Below are 20153 nucleotides of genomic sequence, written 5' to 3'. Positions count from 1 at the left end.
TTCTAAATGAGTCTCACGTCTTCACCTTCATGTTTCAAGTAAGCGTTTGTACGTACCCGCTCCTCGGGCGTGGCCTCCTCGTCCAGGCTGTTGAGGGCGTTCTCCACCCTGGCCAGGCGGCCCGACAGCGAGAGCAGCAGGCTCACCACCTTGTCCAGGTCGCCCACGAACATGCGGAACTTGTCCAGCTCGTTGGGCTTGCACACCTGCTGGACGCGAGCCTCCACCTCGTCTCCCAGCGCGTTGTTGTCCAGCACGTCCTCCTGCAGGCTTTGACGGGCTTCGCGCAGGACCTGAAGCTTCTTGCTCAAGCTGTCCATCAGCTCTTGCTGCACCAGATCCAACGCATTCAATGGTGAATTTCAACTTTTTCATACACAGGACAATTTTTTTTTTTACCATGTACTGCGCAGCAGCCCCTTTCACACTGCTCATCAAGACTAATTTGTGATTTTGTGAGGAGTGTGTCGTACTTTCTTGTTCGCCAGATCCATGTCCAGTTCGTCCTCCGAGTCGTCGTAGTCCTCGTTCTGCTCCTGCATGTCTTTCATTTTGATGAGAAGCTCAGCTTTGGGGGCCGACGTGCTGTAATACGCAGAGCTGGTCACCAAGGCAACCGCCGCCGCCATGCTGTCTTCCTTCTCCCTGGAATAAGGATCATAACATTGTCATTGCAATGACCATGACATGTTTGATACTCTTCCAAAGACAGCCCCCCAAAGAGTGAGAGTTGAATGTTGCTAGCTGAGATTCGTGGCTGGCTGTGAACTGGCTAACGGTTAGCCAGTCCGCATATTTAGTGCCCTTTTTTTGTGGCTTGTGTATAAAAGGCGCATTTTTTGTTGTTGTTTCGTCTTAAACTTTCCTCTTGTCGCATCATCTTATTTCTCCACAAAGTGATGACTGAGTCTGTGGCATTATTTAAGTTATCTGATTCATCATTTTAGCCCTATTCCAGACCCGAGTTGAAAATTCCTGACCTTTCCTCAGCCTGCCGGGTGGCGTTCGGGGGTTTGGCGGGTGCTTTCTTGCGTTGGTGAGCTCCTTCCAGCAGCTGCTCGCCCTGAGGGAACAGGCCCTCCATCAGGTCCATGGTGGTTTTCATCTTGCTCTGGTCCAGGATGTCAGCCAGCGACTTGTCCTTGTCCATGATGTCGCGGGCCAGCTCCTCCCTCTTCTGCTCTTCAGACATCGTCGGGGTGGCGGCGTCCCTCTCGGGCTGGTCCGAAGTCACACCAGGTTCATCGAGTTCTTTCTGCCGAGTGAAAGTGCAGAAGACCGAGTCCTGCCCACTGGCTCCCAATCTGCCGAGCTTGCTAATATCAGGACCGCCCGTTCCGGCCGCAGATGCCTCGTCAGGCCGCGGAAACGTCCTCCCGTTCTCCGTCTCCGGCATTCCCTGAGAGCGCACGATCCTGACGGGCACTTTCTTCACCGCGCTGCATGGCTTTTCCGTCCCGTTTTCCATCCTGGAATGGAAAGAAAACACAGTGAAAATAGTTTGGGGAGGAGGAAAAAATTTCCTGTGGCCACATTCATGTGATTTCATGTGATGTCACTGAATGATGGCAGAGAGTTTTTCCATGCCCAGTGACAAGAAGATCAAAACGCGCTGCTCTGTTTTATGAATCTATCAAGTTAGAAATTTACTAGAAAGCAGATGGAATGGAATGAAACCTCTTTGGGAATCAGACCGAATTTGTACTTTTTTTTTTCTTTCAGTCTTTCATTTTGAAATCTTTTACCCTGAATATGAGGACGTCTCAAATAGACATTGACAATTTTATAGGAATGTAAGCTTCAACCAAGGTGAATATAGTTTGCGAAAACCAACGAAATGAACAAAAATTTATGAAAAAAAACCCCTAACATTTTTAAAAACTAAAACTATACTCACTATATAGTATTTTCATCTTTATCAATTAATATCATATGTGAGCTTTGGGGGTTCATTTTACATTTATTTCGGTGTCGCTGTGTAGAGATGCAGGACAAAAAGGTCAAATAGGTCAAAGGTCAAATTTAAAAATTATACTTTACCTTTCTTGGCTACAGAATGCTGGAAAAACTGAAACTGATAGAAAGCCATTAAAAACTAAACTAAAACATTTTTTTTTATTTTGGGATGAATGAATGAATGAATGAATGAATGAATGAATAAATAAATCAGTTTAAAATGTTTTTTGTTAACTGCACCTCATTGATTGCATAAATGCAACATGTGCTGGAATTTATTTTAAGCATACAGGTAAAGATAAATAGATAAATACATTTTAAAAAAAAGAGAGAGAGAGATGCAATGTTAACTTCACTTTGAGATGTCAAAGGCGTTTAGTGGCTCTCAGTGTTGTTTTTTTTTTCTGTGGTCGACAGGCAAAATAATTGTTTAAGTGTTTTAGGTGGCCGACCCCATCTCCGTCAGAACAACACAGTCATTTAGCAAACCGCGAACGTGCGGCTGAAAATCAATTACACTTAGGACACTGTGGAGCCTTTGGCTCTCAATAAGTTCCTGTGTACCAACAAACCACAGGGGGAAAAAAAACAAAACAAAAACGTACCCGTTTGAATCTTGGTCCTGAAGTGAGACGGGCGGCTTGTCGCTGAGTCTCTGCGGGGAAAAGTGCGGGGAAGGCGAGCGGCGTGCCTCCATGGCAGCCGGCGTCCTGTCGGAGGGAGTGTGCGCTGGCGTGTGACGCGCAACGGCACCAACTTGCACTTTGCCGGCTGTTTTTTTAGCCACGCTGTTCTGGGTGTGACTTGGGGGAAGCGTCGCCTCGTCTGGGTTGATGTCGGGGCACCTGGGCGGGGGAGGCTCGGCGTGCTCCGTCGCCTGAGAGCGTGCCGACTCTGCTGCTGAAGCAGCTGTTGAGGTTGTGTGCCCCGTTGCGGGAGGAGCTCGCTCGCGCTCGGCAGGCTTCTCTCTTACTTTGCAGTCCTCCTGGAAGCTGAGGATGACAATGAAAAAGGCTTTTAATTACACACGCCACAAACTATCATCTCCAGCCGCCGAGGGCTTCGCCTTACTCTCGCCAGCAGCCACTGTGATTAAAAAAAAAAAAGGCTCCTCCCTTGACTGGAGCCGCCAGCAATACTTCAGCTCCCACAAAAAGCCTGTGAGGAGGAATAAAGAATCCCCCGGAGCGCTTTTAACTCTTAGGAGGAGGTTTGTCTCGGAGCGTGGTACACGTGTCACAAGTAGGGAAAAGCGACAATGACTTTGTTATGATGCTTAACTGATTCATTGCCAGAGTTCTCCATGTTTGACATGTTTGAGAGAAATTTGACATCTCTTGGGAAAACACAGAATATTATGTTTGCGGACAACACAGGCCGAACCTACCACAAGAATATTCTCTTGCTGACCAGAAAGTGGAGAAAATGTGCTTTTTTTTGTGCCTTTGACCATAATCTTTTTGGCTTTGTGTCACCTCCAATTATAAAACAAGATTAAAAAAGGCACTTTGACAGCAAAACAGTCATTTATTTACAGATATACAGGAAAGAAGTATGTTCAAATTGAATGTCAGTGTTTCTTATGACCTGCTGCTGCAAAGAAATGTGTCATCTTTTCTCAGTGGCAAACACTATCAGTGCCATCGTGACAAACAAATTGTTGACACCATACACATCAAACAGAAGTCCTTAAAACCGTCACACAACTTTGCCTTTAGAATGAATGTCCGCTACCTTCACGTTAACATGTAATGCAAAACGTGACCGATGGGCTATTAAATGGCATCGCAGATTCAGAGTTTGAAATTGACGTCTAAGCGGCCTTGCGAATGACACTTGACCAAAGCCAGAAAACGCATAGAACATATTGCAAATAAAATTTTTGACTTGACTTCCACTTTAAGTCAAGGGATTTAATCAGTATTGCTAATTTGATAAACTAACCTTTGCACAAATGTTCTACTTAAGTACGAGGCCTGAATACACCCCTATGTATCACCACACGGGCTACCATCAATCCATCATGGCCATGCAGATTCCCTCGGCATGCACGTGAGAGGTTCCACGCAAACTCAATTAGGAAGCACTGACGTGCGTCGATTGTACAGTCACGAGATACAGCTTTTTTTGTTGGTACATATAGATCACATGAAATGAACAGATAATCGCCCTAACTAAATATCTGGCATTCCGCCGCGCTTTGCCTTTTACACAGAACCCAGCAAAGGCACCATATGGTGAAACCCAGTTAATCAACGGGCATACATTCTGGGGCTGCACGGAATAGCTTGTAAATAAATAACAAAAAGAAATTTGGATGTTTTTGCCATTTCCCACAAGCTTTTAAACACATTTAAGCTTATTAATAAAGCCTAGGGCTTCTTAAAACACACTTTTTAAACACACCGCAATGAATTCAGAAAACCTGCAAGTAAATGACATCCTCCCAAGACAATGGGGCAAAACGCTTTTTACCTAACAGACAAAGCTACGGCCTGAAGAGATGAAGCCCTTCACCTAAATTCAATACCAAGATGCTACCAAAGGGATTTAAAAAATATATATATATTCAAAATGGCAAAAATCAATCAATCAATCAATCAATCAATCAATCAATCAATCAACCAATCAATCCCGACCAAAATTCATAAATGCCATATAGTGAAAATATGGGTGTTCACTGTATTGGCAGAAATCGTAGGCCCCAAAATCAAATTTTGCTTCGCCCACATGAAGTCAACATAATTTCTTGGCACTAAGATGTCACAAGATTGCGCCAAAGTGATACTTTTATATTTGACATGGCTCTGGCTTGAGCGCAAAAGAAGCAAATAGGTGAATGTCTTCACGAAAGAAAATGATCTAATTATTTCAATGTGGAAGACTAATTTGATGCACTATTACAATACAATACAATACATGCTGATTTATATAGCGCTTTCACAACAGCTGTAACAAAGCGCTTCACAAAACAGTTATTAAATGAAGTTAATTCAACGTGTTGGAATGACAAACTAGCAAGTTTCCTTTTCGTGCAAAGACAACAAAACAAGTTGCACCGCTCACCTAAAAGGACGCTTCAGGCCCGTCATTTCCATCGTGACGCAAGTAAGACTGCGCTCTCTCCCTTTCTCCCCTGTTGCCATCTCCTCACCGCTATATCAATATCACAGACTGGGCGGAGCTCATCGGCCAGACGCCCCGATGACAATGACTGTTGTCATGCAAAGGCCCATCATGAGGGTTGCTCCAGACGATACTCTACACCCCCCGACGGTGGGTGTCACCTGCATGGGTGTGCCTTTATTGGGGTGAGCAGTATAGAAAAGCTAAAGACTCCTAAATGACTGTTCCAAAATGAACTGAAGCACCATGTGACCAGGAAGCATTCGCGAGGAAAGTCTACTTCCCGACACAAAGCGGCACCACAAGGACGGCGTGTGTTGGCAGAGCTGTGGCAAAAGGCCACCGCGCTGTGATACCCCCCACAAATTATAAAGACATCACTGTCCCTCCAACAACAGAAGACAGGATCGTTAGAAGGGGCGCGGGGGGGGATATTCCTCCCAATCTCGTACCAGTTTCCACCACATGTGATGTCTAAATGTTAACAGGAGCATGTTAAACTGCTCTTATGAGCAACAATAAACCACATACCTTGAGGCAGAGTTGAGTGGCCCAGCAGGTTTGTCCTCCATCTGGGAATATTCCTGCTCCGGCATTATTGCGGGGCCATGACTAGTCTGAGGAAAAACAGCAGAATCATCTTTAAAAGGAAACATTCTTGTTTCAAAGCAGCTCCTGGCAATTTCCTGGTTGAGGAAAGGATTCATGAGAATAAGATCGACGTCAGCCTCGGCCCGAAACAGAGGCGTGTCGCGTAGAACTAATGTTATTATTGGATGTCTCACAGGTTTGACTTCAAAAGGCTTGATGACCTTTGAATAAAAGAATCCTCACCTGTCCATAGAACTCGGCTGAAGGTGAAGATCGGGACCTCTCGTGAAAACAGGCAGGTTTGACACTCTCCTTCGAGCTCGAATCCAGAATGTTGTCGGCTGACCGGAATCGTCCAGAGGCTCTTGTCTCGGGAGGTTTCTTTTGGGTGTTCCACCTGGCCTCGTACTCGGCGAAGGTGCCAAGTCGTTTCTGGTCCAGGACGGAGTATGTTGGACCGCCCGGGGCGTCGTCCCCGCTCATTGTCCCTTTCGGCATGGGCTCCGTTTCACTGGGAAAAATTCGGACTGTGGGGTCAATGGAAATCTCTGTGTTGGGAGACGTGTGGCCGGGCACAGTCGATTTCTCGTTCCGTTGGTCAGGGAAAGAGGTTGTGCTTTCTTCTTCTTTTACTCCAACTTCATGGATTTTGTCCGGTTCAGAGAAGGACTTTACCTTCTTTTCTACTCCGAAGCGCTTCCGTCCGCCAATGCGCAAAGGCGCAGATTTATTGGTCCCCACCTCTGACAGTGTCGGAAGAGGAGTCAGATCTTTCCTGGCCATCGCCGAGGAAGGATAACTGGGTATGGCGTCAGCTGACGAGTGTTCCACCACTATGGGTTCCAGGTCTTTCCTTCTGAAAGAAGTAGCTTTAAGGACTCGAGCTTGTGCTTCCTTCAAGTTATCCTTGTATGTGTTTGTGAAGGGGCTGTCTGCCAATGCCGGGGTGGAGCTCTGATTGGATTTCCACACATCCTGGTGGTCTTGGTTTTCATCGGGAAGAGTCGCAGCACTCTTACTCTTCTGCAGATTGGCCCTTCTCATCTGGATTTCGTTTTTTAAGGTGGTGGCAAAGCGTTCGTTGCGTCGCATCTGCTTGGACTCGACCGTCTCCTCCGGGTCAAAAGCTTTTGGGATCTCGTCCTTGGTGTCCGTGGCCAGCGAATGGAGGATGGGTGTGGCTTGGGGGCAGATCTTGTCACTGGCCTGGCTGTGGTGTCTTCTATCTTGGGGGAATTCTCTGTGGTGCAGGGGAAGGGATCGCCGTTGGTTCGAGAGTCTGATCGGGGGACAACTCGGGTACGGCGCCTCTTCATTTTGTGAACTTTGTCCCCTCTGGCTCCTGAGGTCATCGGCAATGGCTTTCGGGGGTGAGGTTTCCACAGCAGAAGTCACGTGTTGTTTGCCGTAACCGTTCGTTTCTCTACTATTTGAGGAGTACTGCTGTTGTGGAGAATATTTTGCTTTGGTGACTCCTTGTTGAGAATTCTGCTCGTTTCCAGTCTGGGTTGAATTGAGGCTGGCCAAACTTTGCCTGTCCTCTGGTTTCCCCAATGTAGGCTGCGACTTAGTGACACAGTAGTGTCGGCTTTGCCCAGTGCTTTCAATGTTTGGGTCTTTGGGAGCAAATGCTTGAGATGTGCTTAAATTCCTTCTGGTGTTCAGGCTGGCGGGTTGAGCGGAACCATTAGTGGGCAGCTCCTGCATGCTGGAGAAGTAGCCCCCGACATTCAGTGGCTTGGGAGCAGTCGCAGGCCACGGTTGTGCAGGAAAAGTGCTTTTGTCGCCGTGATGTTTGTGATGTGCGGGATGACCTTGCCGGACATCACAGGTGGAGAGGGAGTGCTGCTTGTTTGAGTTGAACTGGACGTGAGAGTAAAAACCTGCCCTGTCGTGTTTCGGGGACAGGTTTTGGCCACTGCGATCTTCAGCAGATGGTTTCCCCGGAGTGCGTGAATTGGGTGCTTCGGGATGAGCTGCAACGAGGCATCTTTCCTTGGTCGCGGCAAAACTGTCACTGCGTGCTGGCGGGAGCGGCGGTGGTGGTGAGGGGGAGGAGCTCGTCTTTTTGTCTGGAACATACCAGACGGGTCCGCAACTCGTTCTACCGGAAGTGGAGTGGAGGGAGCCGGCTTGGTCGTCAGCTTGGGGGGCGTCGCAGCCTCCCGGCATCTGAAAGTACGTCAGCCTGTCATCCTGTTTGACTCCCTCTATCAGACTTTGGCCGCTCCTGCCATTGACGGGCCTTCCTCCGGCATCCCACTGGCTAACTTTATACAGCACGTTCTCAGTGGAGGCGGCGTTGCTCTTTGAGAGCGTGAAGTCCGGCGTGCCGGAGCTGGTGGAGAACGAGCTGTAGGCAGAGTCTCTTTTGCCACTGCCGCCACCTCCAAGGTGCTCCATGCTGTTGTTGGACTTAGCAAGGGACAATTGACCAGCCGGGTACGTGTGGGGGACGTGTTCTAGGCTGTCCATGCTGCCAAGAGAGCTGAACTGGTCCGAAACCCTGCAGAGGTTGGTTTGCTCCCAACTGGAGGACAGGTCAGTTGACGACGAACTGGGGGTTGAAAATGACCAAGAGCGAGGTGCTTATTAGAGACCAAGTCACATTCACACAGGAATGCATTAAACGTGTTCCACTTGCTGGGATCAAGTGTGAAATATGTACATATATCTTCTACAACCCTTCAATTGACTCTATTCAAAGGTCAGAATACATGTGACAAAACAATGTCTCTTCGGGGAAAGAAGCCTTACGTTGCATCGTATGTGGCGTGCCACGCAACCGCCGAGGGTGGAGAAGATTGTGTTTTGGCTGACTCAGATTGCCCTTCGTTGAACTTAGTGGAGTGCCAGGAGTGCGGCCTGCTTATGGGTTCAGTGCGCCTGAACACAGAGAGAAGAAAACAAAATGCAGAGTGGATTTAGAGACACACGCACACACAAAAAAAAATACTTGTCTCATCTCTGAGGAAGGGTTCCAGCACCCTTTTGAGTGTTGTAATTCTGCTATAAAAAATTAAGATGGGGCCAAATGTTGCTAGCAAGGTGTACCAAGAGGGGTTGCCTGTCGTGTGTTCATGGAAAAACAAACAAACAAACAAACAAAATACAAACAAAAAACAACAACAGCAAAAACTCTGCATTTTGCTACTTGAGATGCCCTCGCATTTGGGCAAGGAGAGCTGCCCATTTTGCATGGACATCATTTCACAAAACTAAATGTGATACATTTCCATGACATTACCCTCAAATCCCAGTTAATTCCTGTAATTGCCATGGAAGTCCAATTTAGGACATGTCCAAAACCCACAACAATTCCACCCCTCCAATAAAAGTAAAAACAACACATCGCTTCTCTCATCATCACAAAGTGACAAAGAACATACCCTATAAAGTGGTTCTTTCTGAGATGCGTGTCAGGAAAACAATGACAACACACATGAGAAGACACCAAGTAAAACCTCCATACATGTGCTACATGAGGAATGAGGCTAACGACAATCCACATGCCAGAGAGGAAGGCTACAAGTTGCTACAAAAAAGGAGGAAGCAGCGGAATAAAATGAATTATTAAAAAAAGCTCAATGTGGGAGGAGGTTGTTGTTGATGGTGGTGGTGGGTGTACGGCGACATGAGGGTTAAGCTACGACTGGTCACTGGATGAAGCCACACAACTGTACCTCATGGAACTTCGCAAAATCTTGGTAAGGAAGCTTCGGGCCACATGCACGTCATTCTCTGAGGGCATTTTCTGGGCTACAATGTCCACCATTTTCACATTCCTGGATAGCAATGGAAGGAACACACGAATACACACCAACACACACTTTTTTTTTCAATTTAGCAACAATTGGCAAGATGCAGTGTTGCGCTTTTTTTTTGTTGCCCATTCTGAGACTACACCAGGGTTTCCCAAAGTGGTAGTGTGCATGCGATGTACGGTCTTCTCCATTGAAATGAATGGAAATGCCTGATCCGCCCCCCCCCCCCCCGCCCCCACCAAAAAATGTGTAGTGAGAATACTAGCATTCTACAGTATTGCTCTTTATATGATACTATCATCAAATTAAACCGTTTTTGCATTATGATTCATTGCTTTAGTACAATGGCTACTTCTAGTGTGCATGCTTTGGCCACCAGGGGGCAGTATATTACAGACATGAGGATCCACACAAGGGAGACGGTCACAAGTTCTCAAGCAGGCTGCAGTAATAGTTGTCACAAATACAAAAGGAAAACACTCGCAGGAAGCTGCTGCGGGCCACAAGTCACGTCCCGACCATCACACGCAGCCAAAGCGATCAAGCCGACTCAAGCTCCTGATGCCCCATAAAGTCACACACCCAAAACACAAATACTACAGTCATTATATAAGACACACTTGCATTCTTCAGATTCTCCATAATTATGTTTGATGTAGATACGTTTTTTAAATGTAATACAGTACGATTTTGCTTTCTTAAAAGACAATCTGGGGCGGCTGGACTAGACTGACGGCATTTCATTGGGGAAAATCAATTTGGGATAAAAGTAAATTGTGTTACTAACTTGCTCATGGGACAAATTAAACTTAGAGAAAGTGCAACGGTGCAATAATAAAGAAATGCTACAACTCCCTCTGCTGGCCTAGATTAGGCATGAAAAAGCCAAATTCCCAGGATGTGCATTCACCATTGGAATCGTGATGTCAACAGGACATGGCTGAGATGTCCAAAGACGGGAACATATGGTCTGCAGGACTACACGAGCCCAGTGTGGGGTTGGTGGGGGAAAAGAGGGGGCTGGAGGGTAGTGCGGCTTAGGGATGGGAGAATCTCTTACGCGAATCAGATCAGCCACTTCACCCCTTTACAGCAAGCTGTCGTCTGCCTCCCGGTTAGCCCGTCGATCTTCCATAAGCAAAACAAAAAACTGTCAATAACACTGGGGTGGGCCACCGATGACCCAGCATGGACAGATTCATGTGAGCGTTAACCGTGCATAATGTTACAATAGTTGACAATAACATGAAATATATATCTTGATGGACATGATGGGAGGAGTAAATTTTTCTTAGGTGGTACTTGGTTTAAAGAGTTTGAGAGCACAGGCTGTGTGATTCTTTCTCGACTTGTGTTCGCACGTTGTAGCTCGCTTCTGAAGTCAGAGAGTCATTAAAAGTATGCATGATGTTACAAAGGTCAAGAATTTTGGACAAAGCCTTCAACTCCCATTAGACTCGGACCCGACAAATAAAAGCGCTGGGTTTAGGGGGTTGCGCCCTTTCGGTCACCTTGACTAAAAAAGAACTTCATCCGTGACTGGGAGGTCGTTCATTCTGAAAAACTACCATTCAACTATCAAAAACCATTGCTTTCAAAAAGACTTCCAATTTTTAAAATGTGGGATGATTCATCTGGAAATAATAATAATAATAATAATAATTGCGGATTAGTGTAAAAAGCTTCTTGGGAAGACAAAGCGAAAGCCAGCGTGGCGGAACTCCCATCTCCGGCGTTTCTGGGGCACTCGCGGGCAGCCACACATGGCGCCGGCCATTGGTATGCAAATGAGGGCGGCTTTATTAGGCCTATCGTCAGGGCTACAGCTGGGCTGGTGCAGATATGCTTGGAAAGTGAATCAGTTGAGCTGCAATGTGATGGGGGGAGGGGTGTGGTTGGCCCAGACCACCATCGTCACATTTTATCGGTAAGGACTTCAAGGATATTGAATCATCTTGCTCAATTTATGTTGAGAAGAAATTTGGTGAGGGGAAAAAATGCTTGTAATACAGTGGCCCCTTGAGATGCGGCCTGCTTAGCTTAATGCTAAGAAACAATGCAAAACCCCTTAGGCAGGCTAATGACTAGCTAGCATCATGGCGTGAGAAGAACGTTAAATGGCGAGCTGAATACAAACGATGGAGCAAAACATGTAGACAGATGATACTTACAGGCATACTGTATAATCTTTATCCTCTCCAAAAACAACTAATATAAGTGCAGCTTACTGACAACCGTCTCCATTTAGAGTGTATACACTTGTCTGTGTTATACTGCCCCTAGGTGGCCAGTGCAGGAGCAGCACAATGCCCATTGAAGTGAGGCATAAGCTTTGACAAAAACTGTGTGTACGAGGGTGAAACTTTGGAGACAAATTCCTTGGTCCACTACCAAGATGGCAAAGTAGAGTTGAAAAACATGATCGTCACCTCACAGCAAAGATGTGTTAATAATCACAGATATAAGCCCCTGAAACCACACGCTAAAGATTAATTTATGTCGCAAAAGCTAAATCTAGTTGATCGTGGCTTAACCTAAATGAAGCGTGACCTTGCAAAACAATCCAAACAATCACGTATTAGGGTCATAAACCTAATACGGGTCAAAGTAAAATTTGTTTTGACTCACCAAACCGGAGGACGCAAAATCCCAAACACGACAACACGGACAACAACTTGGTGAACAAAGTGAGAGCGCTTCCAAGGACGCAAAGCATTGTGGCTCAATTACCAGACGCAAAACCCCCGAAATCTACAACAAACTTTTTTTTAAAAAGAAGCAGAGACTGCCGTCGTGATTAAGGCATTTGTTACCCCAAGGAGGGGGGAGGAAGAGTGGAAGAATAAGAAGATGAAGAGGAGGAGGAGGCCAGCTATTGTCCAAAGCCAGTCCCCTCTTGGCCATTTTGTCCCCCATTGGCTCAAGAGCGGCTAATATGCTAATGGCAGAATGAAACGCAAGAGCGTCCTCCTCCCACCCTCACCCCAAGTTGTGAGGCGGATGTGCATTTCTCCCATCGCTATGGCAACCGCTTGATCTCCCCGGGCGCACCCCACTTACAGAAAGCCCAGCTAATGAGCTACGCAAGCGCTCAGGGTGACGGTAAAGCGAGCGATGTTTTGGCTCGAAAACATTATTTAGCAGTTGCGGTAGCACGGCGGCCTAGTGGTTGGCATATCGCACTGTCTGGAAGTTTGGGGCTCCAACTTCAGCCATCGTCCGTCCAATGTCAACTTTGCAGGTCTTCCAAGTGCTTGCCAGGGTTTTCTTCTGGCACTCTGTCGAATACATAATGCCAGTACTCCTATTACGTTACTCCCCAAGCCTGACATACTATACACAGCAATATCAATACTGGTGTAAGGACGCTGTATCATAAAATGGCCCGATCAGATACGTCACAATTTCAATATTTAGTACTTTCTCACAAGCGATGACCGTATATGGAAATAGTGACCTGTAATACTGTTGTATCAATATTACACCATTACAGAAAAGGACGCGGTATGTGGGCGTTGATATTAGACAACGGTTACTATATTGATTGCGTCTGATCGGGCGGTATCGATAATGCTCGCGTGTTAAAATAAATTCAAAAAAAGGAATGCCAGAAATTCCTTTACCCGAAATTCCATCGGGATATACGACAAAAGTATCTGGAAATCAGATGGGTAGCTTTTATACAAATCCCACAGACTAGCTGAAGTGTATTTAAAAATAAAAGCAATCCTCGGAGGAGGAAAACGATCCAGCACCTTAAATAGTTAAGATTAAGATATCCTTTATGTGTCTCACACTGGGGAAATTTACAGCCTCCAGCAGCAAGAATGTGTGTAGAAAGAAGAAGAAACAGGGATACGCGCTGCTGGAGAGGCAGCCACTCAGGGGGCGCCATTTGCTGCTTTATGAAAACGCAGTCGTTACCTGTTTGAGTAACATCGGTCCTGTCTGCCTCCTTGGTTTCCAACTGAGCCGGAATAGTCCAAGCAGATGAAAATATTAAATAAAAGCGTGACTACCGATTTTTGGCTTCTGCGCTGAACATACTGAGGGGTTGTGAGGTTGTGGCTAGAAGCAAACAATTATAAGAAATCCACTTATGAGTGGAATTCATTGCAGCACATTCCAAACATGCTGCATGAGCTTCTTAAAAAAAAACAACAACAACAACAACAAAGAGCTGTAAACACCAGACCTCCCCGGCCGGCTCTTGCCTGCCGTGCACATGTGTCCAATAACCTTTTCCCCAGGTAGAACTGGATGGTGTACTGAACCTCTGTTGGAAACGTGGCTTCTAAGTATAACCATGAAACTACGACGGTATGTGCGCCGCTGGAAGACGTGCACTTCTGCAAAAACGCCAGAAGAGGGAGGCCACCCACTGCAATGAATGGCAAGAGTTTGATTCTAAACCTTTAATGATTCTCAGAGCGGCTAGGCTATGGTGGGAACACCCCGCAACCCCCTCCCAGGAAGAAAGAGCAAGACCGAGGGTGAGTGTGAGTGTGAGTGCGACCTCGCGCAAGAGAGAGAGAGTCCAGGATGTAAGAGGTCGGGCTAGTGGGCATTAAAATCCGCCGAAGTGACGAAGTAAACAGCAAAGACACACCTAAATCTGTTACACGTTTGAGCCTTTGAGAGGCAGTGGAGAGCTTTAACAGATATCGAGGCCAATCAATTTTATTTTGAAGGATTCTTGAAAATGGTCAAAAAGACCCTAAAACAGCCGCTTCAACAAAACTTGCGAAATCTTTTCAGCATGGCTTCATGAGAACTTTTTGAGCGTCGAATAATGATAGACAGGCCGACCAAAACTACTGTTGCAGAGTGACACTGGCTGAGGCTTCTGAATTTTCACATTTGTGGAGGTTGAACAAGTTTTTTTTTTCTTTGAAGGACCACTAGAAATGGCCCAAACCACCACTTGAAACCAAAATGACAGATTTCTTGTGGTTCTCGCTGAGTGAGACTGGCTTCAGTGTTGAGATTTCAAAATCAAGGAGCGATTAGATTTTCCTGTTTTATGGTGACTCATCAAGGTCTGCTGTCATGGACCGCCCACACTCATTGACAGAAGCCTTAAATGTTTTTCAAATTAGCGACACCGTCCGTCTGTCTGGAGTATTTGGTTCAAATATAGTCGCAATCAGATAAAATGTACAACAAAGTTATCTCTCGAGGACCCTGGAAAAGGCCACGATGACCCTAAGATTACCATTCCAAAGCAAAATGGCGGACTTTGTGTCAATTTTTTGACGTGGCTTTTTGAGACCGTTTTGTGGGTCTGCTCAGGATTGACAAGCCAACCCAACTTCCGATTGCTGAGTGAAAGCGGCTTTTAGTGGGGCTGAATTTTCAAAAATTTTGTGGGATCGGGCGAAATGCACTTGCAAAAATTAGCTGCGCCCATATTACAAAAGCTGTCAAAATGTATTCAACCGGATAATAGTTACAATGATACTTCGAATCTCCTTTAAAGCTGCTAACTTGTCACGTTGTTTCCAGTGACACTCCTGCATAAAAGCGTCAATTTGCCATGCCAGGGCATGTTGCGCAGATGCTGAAATGCAAACCGCACCTTTGTAGTTGACGACGTGTGTGGCTGTCTGGAACGGCATTTGACCGACAATCCCAGTTTCATCACCGCATGCCGAATACTCCCTCGCTCCTGTTTGTAACAAGGCCGCACCTGAACCTGGAGCACGTTCTGACAGCTTCCAGTTAAACATGATCCCCGAGATAACAAGAACAGCGATGCTATGGATTTCTATACGGGGGAAAAAATGAAATATGTCTTTTCCATCTTTGTGAATGGAAAGCACTTTTTTAAAAACTGTAAATGTCTGTGCAGTTATGTAGCTTAGCATGAGTTCGACGAAATTGTTTGGATTTCGAGTTAGGTCAAATATTTCTGGAAATAATACTGAATACCGTAATTTCCGCACTAAAGGGCGCACCTAAAAGCCTTCCATTTGCTTAAAAGCTCACAGCCGATGCGCCTTGCACAGCCGATGCGCCTTGTGTATGGTCATTACGGTAATATTTCGACCCCCAAAATGTCTCCTTGCTCGAGACATGCTTACAACGCAGAGTTCAAACTTAGGGTGATCAGGTTACGCAGTTGAACACGGAAATAGAGCGGCTGCAAGAGAGTTCAACGTTAATGAGTCAATGTTATAACTTGCTGTTGGTTCAGTAAACTGCATCGCTGCTTTATTAAATAAGTTTTACTGACATCTGATCATTCGGTTTGTGTTTCCTTGAGCGTAGCTCCATCTAGTGGATGCATTGTGGATTGCGTATTATAATGCGGTGCATCCAATGTATGAAAACAATTTTAAAATAGGTTATTTAATTTAATAATTTCATTTAAAATAAAATTGAAGGTGCGTCTCATAATCCAATGCGCCTTTTAGCGTGGAAAATACGGTAACCATCATTTGGTGTCGTGTCTAGAAGCATTCATACACTTCCTGCTTTTTCATTGCGGCCCTCAAACATTGGCCAAAGTAAATACGTTTCTCAAAAGTTATTTTTGGGGTATTCGTTTCGATACCATAGGAATTTTCAGAAACAAAAACAGCTGATAATACGACCATGGCATCCCTCGAACAATTCCAAATCGCAAATATGGCGTCTCCCTCAGTGACTAACTTGCCTGGGATAATTGTGGACATGCTCGCTGAGGGAGATAAAGTCAATTCTTGAAGGCGGACTAAGAGCAGGAAGGAAGCTGACTGTCCCAGATGGCTCGGAGGCCATCGGACAACACAATAAGAACAATGGGATCGCGTCGGCAGGAAACATCTTTCTTCATTTAGCTTGGCAAAGGCGACAATAAGCAGATGCGCACTTGATGTGTTCAAACAACAACCGCATACATTGTTTCCCCGACAATGGTATTGATCGCACATGAGCAGCAAGGCGATATGGGATGTGCCACCTCCACAAAAGTATGTTTTCATTTTCAAAGTTACGGCTGATTCCAGTTTGTCATACTGAGGTCCGAGACCACAGCACATACGTTACTAAAGGACAAAAAAGTGTAACCGCCTCGCTCTAGTTACGCTCCTACTACGTAAACAAATACAGCGCAGCTCAGCCTCAGGCAAGCGGATGTCATGACGGGCAACACTTCGGTGTGAGGTGAAAATCATTAATTCCTTTGAAACGGGAGTTATAGCGCAACAATGCCGATGACTGAATCAGCACGTGTCCGAAATGATTCCTAAACAGAAGACAAAACTTTTGATCGTTCGTAAAGAGAAGAGAACCTACTGATGCTGCACTGTCCTAGGAAGGCAAAGTGTCGATGTTGCGCTTCACGAAAAAGACAACAAACTACTGATATTACACTTTGCTAAAAACTACAATTTCAACACTATTTAAAAGAAAACATGGCTGTACGCAAAATGAAAAATCTGACATAAAAGAAGACAAACTATTGATTTTGCTCCTTACTAAAGAGAGAGGATTGAAGTTGCAAGTGCAGAGCCTTGCCACGAATCGTAAAAATCCACGGTTAATTGATTTGCCTCGCGAGTCTGGACTAAATGAACCTCCTCAACTCACTCCCGATTGATTGTTTGATGACGCCATAGCACCATTATCGCTTTGACCTGAGCACTGTTAAAATTTTCAATGAATAAACAGGTTACAAAAAAAAAATCCCACAAATAGGCAAATTTGCAAATGCTGAACGACAGAGGTCACTCGACACTATTTAGTCACAAATTAACTTTTTGGGGGGGATTATATTTCATGGCACCAGTGGTTAGGAATAACTCAAATAAACTATCTGTATTTAAAAAAAAATCATCATAATCATAACAATAATAATAAATCGGCGGCCCGGTAGTCCAGTGGTTAGCATGTCGGCTTCACAGTGCAGAGGTACCGGGTTCGATTCCAGCTCTGGCCTCCCTGTGTGGAGTTTGCATGTTCTCCCCGGGCCTGCGTGGGTTTTCTCCGGGTCTCCGGTTTCCTCCCACATTCCAAAAACATGCGTGGCAGGCTGATTGAACACTCTAAATTGTCCCTAGGTGTGAGTGTGAGCGCGGATGGTTGTTCGTCTATGTGTGCCCTGCGATTGGCTGGCAACCGATTCAGGGTGTCCCCCGCCTACTGCCCGGAGACGGCTGGGATAGGCTCCAGCACCCCCCGCGACCCTAGTGAGGATCAAGCGGTACGGAAGATGAATGAATGAATAATAATAAATCAGGTATTCATGTGCTACCGTTATAGCTTCTTCCTAGACGCACGGGCTACATCCTTCTTGTGAAAGTCGAAAGTAGCATACGACTTCACGTGAATTACTTGTAGTGGTACTTGAGTATTTTCCCTTCAGCATAAGTTCAGTTTTGACCCCGTTCCAATGAAGTACATGCTGTTGCCACTCAAAGTCGCTTTGCATGTGGTGAGACCAACGGCGAGTGGCCTTCCTTGCACGGCAGGCCTCGTTTGCGGGGCGATTGCGTTCCGATGTGATATGAAACATTGCGGAAAGACAAACAGACAGCGATGGGTAGACAAAGCTGCCATTGTTGGTCCTTTCGTTTGTCGGAAGGAGGCGAGGGATGATTCATCAGTTTAGAGAAGATATGAAGGCCACGAGAATGCCACAGGGGATATTTACGGTGTCAGGGAGCGTGGAGGTGAAGTGGTGACGCACAGAGGTGGCGGAAGTACTCGCAGTCTGTACTTAAGTAGAAGTACAGCTATTTGTGTCCAAAAAAAAAAAAGTGTCCGACTCTGAAACGTCCTTATGTAAAAATTAGCAATCACTTTTACTGTTAACTATACACAATACTCGGGTTTGATAACATAAAAAAAAGTAAAAAGTTGCCCGAAAAATAAATATTAAAATACCTGCAATATTTGTACAAAAGAATAAATGACTAAATATTTGTTTTTGTCATTGAACATAATGTAATGAAACCCGAATCAAAGTGGATTAATCGATATCATTAATTATCAGCACAACGGTCCCCAACCTTTTGTTTTGGGTGAAAAGTAAAATAAATAAAATATCAAGACACCAAATAACAACACAAAAAACCTAGTTAAGTACAGTACCAAAGTATTTATACTTGATTACTACCCACCACTGGCTGACGCAGCACAATTGAGTCAAGTCCAAAAGTTACGTGTGTGTGTGTTTTGGGTATGATGTCACCCACAACCAGTCTTCCTTGACAGCGGCAGAAAGCCGCATCACAAAGGCGCAACCTCGGCGCGAGCCCACCAAACAGGATCATCCGGCTCGCGAGAAACTTGACGGCGGCGATAGTGGGAAATCCCGCCTTTCCATCACTGCGGGTTTGTCGTCTGGAGTTGTTGCCGCGGCGACCCTCTTACCTTTTCACCATGAGACTGAGCGTCCGGTGGGAGCCTTTCACCAAGCAGATTGCCTCCTGCCTGAATCCGCTCAGGGGAATCTCGTTAATGTTGACGAGCTCATCCCCCGCCTGCAGGCCCACAGCTGCCGCCTTGCTGGCCGCCTCCACCTGATACACAAACACAGCACACCATTCGACGCGGACCCCGAGAAAGTCATCCTGCCACCCAGAGTGAGTTAGCATATAACATTTTAGCAGCAACATACGAATACAGACTCTAAGCGTGAACAATGAAACTTATAAAGCTACAAATACTTGCAGAAATTTCATCTTAATGGGCATTGAAGAGCAGTGACATGCAGTTCACTTCGGAAAAAAGTTCCATTAGCCATGGATGGAACTCTGACAGTAAAACAGCCACAAGAGGGCGCCAGAGATCATCTACAGCAGCTTTCGCGAACGCGCGATGCTTTGAAATAAGGCTGGTATCGGACCGACACCAATCCCTAGTATCGGTACACTCCCAATTCTAGTCGGTCAGTAAAATGCCTGAGAAATGAATACGAAATATCGACTGAGCAATATTTCTACAAGAGGTTGAATGACTAAAGATTTTTTGTAGTCGATTATAATGGGATGAAAGTCGAGTTTTCGATGGTAGATTTATTTATTCATAGCACAGTACAGCGGGCCCCAACATGTTTTGTGCAAAGTAAAAACAAAATAAAAGCATACTGTGTGTGTTGCCGTGTCAATCTAATCTTCCCACGGCTTTCGTAATTATTTGTTCCGGCCCATGTAAATCAAATTCTGCTCGCAATGGGACTTTTTCCTTACACAATGCTGATTTCAAATTCATCCTGACAGGGCTAGCGCAAGGGACCGCGATGATGGTTGGTCAGCGCAAAACTAGCAAAACATGTCTCTACACACAAATAAATTTAATATTCAGTGAGTATGACAGGGCATTTTATTGACATTTTCCCTCATGTTTAAGTTTCTAAAGGCGAATTTGTGGTTTTGAACAGCACGTTTTCGATAATTTCAACGTGATGGCGGTGAATTAAGTCTCTCATGTCCCCACGGAAGGCCTCAGACGCCGAATGTGTGGCCGCCCACCGCACGCTATGTGTGTTTACTGTTAAAATTAAGTCAAACAAAAAAGAAATGGACGTCAGGAGCGTCTTTATGGCTGTCAAACACTGGCCGCGTGTCTGATGGCAGACGCCTGCGAGAAGCCGCGGATCGCACAGAAGGTCAGCTGGTGGTGATGCGTCTGACAGGAGACCGGCCGAAGCTGTCTTCACAAGAAAACGAGGCCTCGTCGACAGAGGTGGTAAAAGTACTCTCACTGTGTACTTAAGCAGAAGTACAGATA

At 45.7% G+C, this 20153-nt stretch overlaps 1 protein-coding gene across 5 annotated transcripts in view; it reads right to left on the bottom strand.

Moving 5' to 3' along the window:
• shroom2a (shroom family member 2a) overlaps window positions 1–20153 on the bottom strand; it is a 29721-nt gene that overhangs the window by 2345 nt on the left and 7223 nt on the right. Inside the window, exons 3-12 of one of the 5 annotated variants that reach the window (XM_052072991.1) lie at window positions 18795–18943; window positions 9357–9458; window positions 9063–9080; window positions 8431–8559; window positions 5917–8230; window positions 5614–5699; window positions 2562–2948; window positions 981–1469; window positions 474–645; window positions 57–329 (exon numbers count right to left, since the gene is read on the bottom strand). In XM_052072991.1, coding sequence (XP_051928951.1) covers window positions 57–329; window positions 474–645; window positions 981–1469; window positions 2562–2948; window positions 5614–5699; window positions 5917–8230; window positions 8431–8559; window positions 9063–9080; window positions 9357–9458; window positions 18795–18943 — 4119 coding nt within the window. Of the gene's footprint in view, window positions 1–56; window positions 330–473; window positions 646–980; window positions 1470–2561; window positions 2949–5613; window positions 5700–5916; window positions 8231–8430; window positions 8560–9062; window positions 9081–9356; window positions 9459–12065; window positions 12286–18794; window positions 18944–20153 lie in introns of those variants that run through there. The other 4 variants (XM_052072994.1, XM_052072992.1, XM_052072996.1 and 1 more) reach the window with 4 other exon arrangements.

Source organism: Hippocampus zosterae, chromosome 8, assembly GCF_025434085.1.
Source record: "Hippocampus zosterae strain Florida chromosome 8, ASM2543408v3, whole genome shotgun sequence".
Taxonomy (NCBI): domain Eukaryota; kingdom Metazoa; phylum Chordata; class Actinopteri; order Syngnathiformes; family Syngnathidae; genus Hippocampus; species Hippocampus zosterae.
This window is presented reverse-complemented; position numbering and strand designations above follow the sequence as displayed.